This window comes from Neoarius graeffei, chromosome 19 (assembly GCF_027579695.1).
Source record: "Neoarius graeffei isolate fNeoGra1 chromosome 19, fNeoGra1.pri, whole genome shotgun sequence".
Taxonomy (NCBI): domain Eukaryota; kingdom Metazoa; phylum Chordata; class Actinopteri; order Siluriformes; family Ariidae; genus Neoarius; species Neoarius graeffei.
Genome location: NC_083587.1, coordinates 28,226,040 through 28,234,655, shown reverse-complemented (window position 1 = coordinate 28,234,655; position 8,616 = coordinate 28,226,040). Strand labels below are relative to the sequence as shown.

The 8,616-nt window shown below is 42.7% G+C and overlaps 1 protein-coding gene across 1 annotated transcript; it reads right to left on the bottom strand.

Moving 5' to 3' along the window:
• Positions 1-633: 633 nt before the first annotated feature.
• On the bottom strand, positions 634-4,543 carry LOC132867906 (tripartite motif-containing protein 75-like). The gene is made up of 6 exons (XM_060900874.1): positions 4,274-4,543; positions 3,984-4,079; positions 3,246-3,485; positions 3,124-3,149; positions 2,866-3,002; positions 634-2,427 (listed from the first exon to the last, which is right to left on the bottom strand). Exons 1-6 carry the CDS (start codon positions 4,472-4,474, stop codon positions 1,814-1,816), a joined length of 1,314 nt encoding a protein of 437 aa, XP_060756857.1. The 5' UTR covers positions 4,475-4,543; the 3' UTR covers positions 634-1,813.
• Positions 4,544-8,616: the final 4,073 nt, after the last annotated feature.

Genomic DNA, 8,616 nt, shown 5'->3' with positions numbered 1-8,616 from the left:
TAATCGCTTGACAGCACTTATTATTATTATTATTATTATTAGAGACACTACATGCTAAATTCAGAAACAAGGTAAATAATAACAAATGTGAACGTGAGCTGTAGATATTTATGCTCAAATCCACTCAAAGTAGGGGGCAGGGCACCATCACGCTGTGTCAAGACAAGAACTTTCCTGAGAAATAATGTGAACGTCTGCATCATGCGGGATTTGCGGGCGGGAGCGGGACAAAATATGGCAGGCGCAGGCGGGAGCAGGACTGAAAATCATAATTTTTTTGTGGGCGCGGGCGGGAGCGGGACTGAAAATCATAATTCTTTGCGGGCGCGGGAGGGAGCGGGACTGCACAATGCAGGCGCGGGCGGGACTGAAAAATCCGACCCGTGCAGACCTCTAGTACAGCTCATGATCCAAAGCATACCACATCATCTGTAAAACACGGCGGAGGCAGTGTGATGGCTTGGGCATGCATGGCTGCCAGTGGCACTGGGTCACTAGTGTTTATTGATGATGTGACACAGGACAGAAGCAGCCGGATGAGTTCTGAGGTATTCAGAGACATACTGTGTGCTCAAATCCAGCCAAACTGATTGGTCGGTATTTCATAATACAGATGGACAATGACCCAGAACATAAAGCCAAAGCAACCCAGGAGTTTATTAAAGCAAAGAAGTGGAATATTCTTGAATGGCCAAGTCAGTCACCTGATCTCAACCTAATTGAGCATGCATTTCACTTGTTAAAGACTAAACTTCAGACGGAAAGGCCCACAAACAAACAGCAACTGAAAACCGCTGAAGTAAAGGCCTGGCAGAGCATTAAAAAGGAGGAAACACAGCGTCTGGTGATGTCCATGAGTTCAAGACTTCAGGCAGTCATTGCCAACAAAGGGTTTTCAACCAAGTATTAGAAATGAACATTTTATTTACAATTATTTAACTTGTCCAATTACTTTTGAGCCCCTGAAATGAAGGGATTGTGTTTAAAAAATGCTTTAGTTCCTCACATTTTTATGCAATCATTTTGTTCAACCCACTGAATTAAAGCTGAAAGTCTGAACTTCAACTGCATCTGAATTGTTTTGTTAAAAATTCATTGTGGTAATGTACAGAACCAAAATTAGACAAATGTTGCCTCTGTCCAAATATTTATGGACCTAACTGTATTTATAGTTTGTCATTGTATTCTCATTATCATTGTATTATTTATGACTGTAGAACAGGATTTACATATGCATTTCACATGACAAATTATTGATTGCAAAGTTACAGCCCAGCTGTGGGTATGTAACACATCTTCATTAATCATCATTAAACACTGCAGTAAAAGTAATGCACTTTTAATAGATAGTCCTTGAAATATTTATAATTTATAATTATTTATTGTAATTTATTATTTACACACGGGCGGCACGGTGGTGTAGTGGTTAGCGCTGTCGCCTCACAGCAAGAAGGTCCTGGGTTCGAGCCCCGGGGCCGGCGAGGGCCTTTCTGTGTGGAGTTTGCATGTTCTCCCCGTGTCCGCGTGGGTTTCCTCCGGGTGCTCCGGTTTCCCCCGCAGTCCAAAGACATGCAGGTTAGGTTAACTGGTGACTCTAAATTGACCGTAGGTGTGAATGTGAGTGTGAATAGTTGTCTGTGTCTATGTGTCAGCCCTGTGATGACCTGGCGACTTGTCCAGGGTGTACCCCGCCTTTCGCCCGGAGTCAGCTGGGATAGGCTCCAGCTTGCCTGCGACCCTGTAGAACAGGATAAAGCGGCTAGAGATAATGAGATGAGATGAGATTATTTACACACATTTTTGAAATCATGTCCTAATTTGAGATGTCAGAAGCTGACTCCATGTTCTCCTCAGATGACATCTCCATGGAGATGTCGCTGTTGTCATAATGCTCATCGATGTGAATCAGGTTGCAGATCTTCAGGTGTGCCATTTTGTCTGTCTCTGCACGGATTTTGAAAACAGGACACACAGAGCCCTTGAACTGAGCCAAAAATGAGTGCAGAATGAAGCCTGTCTTGACATTGTAGAACTTCAGTCGCCCTTTATCGCAGTCCAAAAATACACCGAGGGTTTGAATGTTGCTCTCCTTGATCCTGCTGAAGTCGTTGTTGTGCAGCACTGAGAGCTCACCACCATCACACTCCAGAATCCATGAATTCGTTTTCTCGCCCTTAGCTTGAGTTTGGATGCGTTTAGCCTGGCTTTGTTCCACCACTCCCACTGCCCAGCTCTCACAGTCTCCTACAGCCACCTCCCAGTAATGCAGGCCTTTATCGAATGTCTGAGATGCCTGCATGCTGTTCCATGGGGATTGACTACTAAGGCCGATATTGCCTGAAGGGTTCACCGACATCTCTGTCTTGTCCTCTGAGATCTGGACATTCTCTGGCTTTTTACTCTCATCCAAAGTGATGGTCTCTGAGACTGTGGGAGAAATAAATAATTAAAAAAAATTATTAGATCATAATTATCAACTTTAACCCATATGAACAAGTGGCTCAGTGGTTAAAGGTGCCACTGTTGGGACCGTAAGTAAGGCCCTTTGCTCTATCTACTCCAGGGGCACCATTTCACCATCACCGTGGCTGACCTCACACTCTGACCCCAACTTCTTAACAAGCTGGAAGATGCAATGAAAAGAATTTCACTGTGCATTACTGTATATGTGATAAATAAAGGCTTCTTCTTCAACCTCTTGTTACATCTTGATCTCAGTTCCCTCACTAGTGCCATAAATAAATTCCTACACACTTGTATTACTATCATACCACAGGCATTTCTCGTGTAGTTGCTTAACTTGCTTTCATAATTATCTTTATTACAGTACCTACATTATGATTAAAAATATGTGAAGTGACTTACATTCCCATGGCCTTGGCAGAAGCTCTTTGTTTCTTTCCACAATTTTCTTGATGGAGTTTTCCAGAGCTTTCAGTTTTGTGTCATCAACTTCCAACTTCTTGTCCACAGAGGAGTAAAACTCTTTCATCGTATATAGGCTGCGAGATAACCACAATTTCTTTCAATCTTAGACTCCAAGGTTCTAGGCTAGCTCAGTTTTATGAACTGAACATCTGATAAATTAATAAAAGGATGTTAGTGAGAGTGTGTGTGACTCACCTGGTCTCAAGTGCACTGATCTCCCCCTGTGCGGAAAGCAGGTAAAATCAGAGATTAGTATTGCGCATATGTGTGTTGCTCTTACATTAGATCCAAATTTATTGAGCTAACTGAGTGTTTACCAGCAGGCTGGCTGGGTTCTCGCTCTCTTCTTTGCTGCTGAGCCGTTTTATGTCCTCGATTATGGCTGTGGACTTGGCCTTGTAGTTATGCGTGTCCTCCAGCAGCTGATGTAATTGCCGCTTTATGGTTTCCTTCTGTGCATTCAGGATGAAAAAAGCCTGCTGCTGATTATGCTCGATCAAAGCCATCAGGGCACTGTACTCCTTCTGAAGAAGCTCCTCTGTTTGTTTGCACATCTCCTGAACATCACAGGACATTTACCGTACGTGAAGAATCATAATAGCAAATATAATGGGTATATTTTATGTATTCCTTTCAAATCAAGCACCAGTGATCTTTCCCGTTATGAAACTTTTCAAACAAATTTTACTAGACTACTTTCTAATTAAAAACTGTATACACCTTTTGTTCAGCTTCCTTGGTATTTTTAAATGTGCATTGTGAGGTAAAATTGTAAACATTAAATGCGATACATTAGGGAGACTCGGTGAGCACACTAAACAAGGCAAGGTCTTGAAACAACATAAATGAATAGACAATGACGTACAAACAAGAGAAATAATAAACACTGAAAATTTTCTTTCTTAATGAACAGAATATATTATTATTATTATTTCTCGGATGCCATTCGACTTTTGAGTCACATGACTGGTTTTGGAGTTGTAAATAATCTATGTAAACAGAAGCCGTTTTTTTCATTATTTCTTTTAAAGTTGATTCATTCTGTTAAATCTCACCTCGAGCTTGCGCTCTGCTGCGTCAATCTTTGGTATGAGGTTGCCAAACTTCTTTTCCTTCTCTGTCAGGTCCTTGGAAAGCTTTTCTACTTTTTCCTATAACACAGTGAATAAATATGATCACCATGATGCATTATCATTCATAAAGCTCAAGATTAATTATCGTTCATCATCATTGTGACCTGTGGTGTGTTATTCATCAGGTAAATATTTATTTATGCAGAGACATTGTGAGTAGTGTTTTATTCATCCTATTTTCAGTTAAAGTAGGAACAAACAACAGCTCTTACCACTTGATCATGCACGGCATCCTTTAGATCCTTCAGGTGGTGATCACGGTGTGTGCCATTAATGACGCAGCGGCTGCTGAGTGGCTGATCGCATGTTTTGCAGTAAAGTACAGCAGAACCCGCAACCACTGGACAGCAGGAGACATTAGAGTTCCCTCGAGACCTTGGCACGGAGGAGCGTTTGCGGAAAGGAAAGTGCATTCTGGTTGGATGAGTCAGACAGCAGCACCTGTGTGCGTGTGTGTGTGCGTGAACTGATTCAAGCAAAACCTGGTGCAGCTTTTTATAGTGGCTAAAGGGTGGAGCATATGAGTACATGATTCCTGACTTGCATGAACATTATTACGCACTCGTTGTGCATATACTGTACTGGTCAAAAGTTTGGACACACCCAAGTCATTGTGTTTTCTTTATTTATATTCATTAAAAGGCACGTCATGTGTTCAAGTAATGACAGACCGTCATTTTTCTTTTCTTTGTTGAGCGCTTCTTGACATAATATAGATTACTCCAGTTGTGGAATAGGGCTATTTACTGGATTTTTATTATTTACTGTTTGATCTCAAACGCATTACGAAAGCAAGAAACTCCACTCATTAACTTTTCACGAGACACACCTGTTAATTGAAAAGCATTCCAGGTGACTCGCTCATAAAGCTGGTTAACCCTTTGGTGACTGACCCCTTGAAAATGGTTCCTCCAGGAACGATGACGTTTCAGTTGTCAAGACAACGGAAAAACTAAAATACAAAAACAGAAAGATACGTCACAATGCTCTTGTGCACAAAACAAAATCCTCTTGTATTTGTATTTTAGTTTTTCCGTTGTCTTGACAACTGAAATGTCATGGTTCCTGGAGGAACCATTTTCAAGGGGTCAGTCACCAAAGGGTTAAGATGACGCCAGTAGTGTATAAAGCGTTAATGACCTATTGCCAATTGACCTAATGAGTTGCAATTTGGTCCTCCAGCTGTTCCTTTTTTGTACCTTTAACTTTTTCGGCCTCTTATTGCCCCGTCCCAACTTTTCTGAGATGTGTTGCTGTCATGAAATTTCAAATGAGCCAATATTTGGCGTGAAATTTCAAAATGTCTCACTTTTGACATTTGATATGTTGTCTATGTTCTATTGTGAATACAATATCAGTTTTTGAGATTTGTAAATTATTGCATTCCGTTTTTATTTACAATTTGTACTTTGTCCCAACTTTTTTGGAATCGGGGTTGTACAAAGCGTCATCAAGGTGTGCCTGAACTTATGTATGTATGTATGTATGTAAGTAAATATAACCCAGAACTAATCAATTATTAGCTCTGTGTCCAAAATGCTATCCTAAACCCTGTTTTCTGTCCACTGAGGTCCATCGGTGTCTTAAAGGGATAGTTTGGGATTTTTGACATGAATCTGTATGGCATCCCCATCAATAGTGTCATGCAAACACACTGACTTACCCCTGACAGCATCCTGTGAGTCCAGTTCTTGTCCAGTTTTGGTCCAGACGAAAGTAGTCCGGCAAGTTTGTTGGGGTCACGAAAGTAAAACGTTTTTCGTCTCAAAACAGTATGTGTTCAAAAGAGTGATATATTTGCATCACAAAACTGTTGCCAAATAAAAAGTCAGACCTCGAAATCGCTTGGCACTATTTTCTCTCCCTTCTTATCGCTGCGCGCTGCCGCCAGGTGACAGCGAAACGCAGACCCACTAAGCTGGTGGGAGACCAAGGCTGCACTCTATCCACGGCTTACACACGTGATGGCACGGAGGATGTGTATAGTGGCAGCATCTGTCCCCCCAGAGAGGATCTTTTCAAAAGCAGGACAGATTATAACTGAGAGGAGAAATAGAATCAGAATTAACTAGTTAATTGCAACAATTAAAGGAATAGGTAGGAAAAGGAAGGCGCAAAGACACCGCGCAGCGCCTGAAAACAGGTTTTCAGGCGCTGCGCACCCGTTTTCAGGCGCTGCGCGGTGTCTTTGCGCCTGCAGCGGTGCTTTGCCTGTGCTGTGGCTGAAAATAGTTCCAGATATAAATTGGTCTAGTAAATCCCTTCGTGTTAATTTGCATTGATATGTGTACTCGATGTGAATGTACAGGTCATGAGAAATAATTATAAAAAATCTTGAGTTATTTAATTCACTTTTGCAACGACAATGCTAGCTGGACACGCCGGATTACAGCGACTACGCTAAGCTAAGCTAACCTGGGCGTTTATAGATCAGGGCAATGGCTGGGTCGGCTACAAAACGCTTTGGCTCACTCATCCAACTCTAGGGACTGCAGGGACTGACTCAATTTCATCTGGGGGTGGCGTACTCCTTTAAATCAAAAATAAAATCTCAGGAGCCATTTGGGAGCCGAAAGAGCCGGCTCCTTATAGTAAGAAGAGCCAAAAGAGCCGGCTCCCGAAAAAGAGTCGAAATTCCCATCACTAGTAAACAATGAATGAAACAGCCGTGGCTGTCACCTGGCGGCAGCGCGCAGTGATGAGAAGGGAGAGAAAATAGTGCCAAGCGATTTCGAGGTCTGACTTTTTATTTGGCAACGGTTTTGTGATGCAAATATATCACTCTTTTGAACACATACTGTTTTGAGACGAAAAACGTTTTACTTTCGTGACCCCAACAAACTTGCCGGACTACTTTCGTCTGGACCAAAACTGGACAAGAACTGGACTCACAGGATGCTGTCAGGGGTAAGTCAGTCACTATGTTTACATGCACATCCAAATCGAGCTGCTGTCGGTAATCGAGCTGAAGGTCCCAGCAGGGGTGCCAGAGAAATCCAATCGTACATGCACACAATGAAATCGGGCTATTGTGTGAGGTGCATTGTGCACCCGAGCCACAGGTGGCGCTACACGCCCCATCGTGTTGGTACACTTCCGGTTGTCGTCATGAAGAAGAGCTATTCAAGAGTGTAAACAAAGTTATCAGTTCCGTGTTCTCCATTGCGCGTTTTTCTCCCGTCCATGAATTTTAATATATTCAACTCCTTAAGCTGAATGAGCATGAACTCTGTCTCCTCATTGCTCCAGAAGTGCACGTTTCTGCTTGCCTGTGGCAGTGGGGGCGTGGTCAAGCGCCGGTCTGTGACAGGAGGGCGGAGCCAGGGAAGGTGAGTGGCAGAATCACTACACCTGACGGTAATTAACCTGTGTTTGTGTGTCTTCCCAGTAACCGCGCCCTATTTAAGGAGGCAGAGGGAGAGCAGAGGGGAGAGCTCATCCCGGGACTAGAACACAGCGCGCGCGCGTGTGTGTGTCTCTCAAGAATAAAAGTAGGCTGTTAAACTGAAAAGTCTGACAATAAAAAGCCTATTAGTACCAGAAGCTTTGTCCTGCCGTCCTCTGTGCTCCACCCACACTTCAGAGAGCTCTACATCGCCATTTTCTCTTCTTCGTTTGTTCCTCCTGACCTCTTCTGCTGCTCGCTACTACTGTTGTCATGCCGACCGAGGCTGTTGTGTTTCCCGCTTGTGGTCTCGTCACTTCCGGAAGGGGCAGTAAGTAGCTCGACTACTAGCTCGATAGGGTATACATGCACTAAGTAGCTCGGCAGAAATCGCATAATCTAGGTCGTGTAGCTCGATTCCGAGAAATCAAGTTCGGTTCAATTTCAGCCGAATTAAGGTGTATACATGGCATTTTGAACTTCGATTTCAGTCAAGCAACGGCAGAAATTCGATTCTCTCTATGTGCATGTAAACGCACTGAGTGTGTTTGCACGACACTATTGATGGGGATGCCATACAGATTCATGTCAAAAATCCCGAACTATCCTTTTAAGAATTTCTGCTGAAAATTCCCTAGACATATTTCTGAAGAAGGAACTGTCACACACAGTGAATAATTCATTTGTTGTGAGGCTGTAGTTATGTAACATGAAGGACGACTTAATATTAAAATTGTGTCATTGAATGATTTCAATTTAATGTGGCATGTTTACAGGGTGTTTAAATCATCAGTCTTATACTACTGGGTATGGGTCTGGATCTGAGCATGAAAATGGAATATGTTAAGGTGTACATAATCAGAACACACACACACACACACATATAAAACCTACCTGATTTGTGTTTCTGATCTGTGAGTAAGTGAAACTGCAGGAACTCAGTGATCTGAATTCCTGAAGTGCAAATGAGAGATAAATCACATCATGTAACTCAACCAATATGCTCTCATTGGGTACTCACTGCTTTTGTTGCCTCCCTAACTTGATAGCCAGGGAGGCTGCAAGTCCTCTGTCTTGCCTGGGGTAAGAATAAAGGAGATGCACGTTGTGCTGGTGTTACCTTCACTGTAGCAGGACTTATTCTTCCTGTTTACATGCAAGTCCTATTCT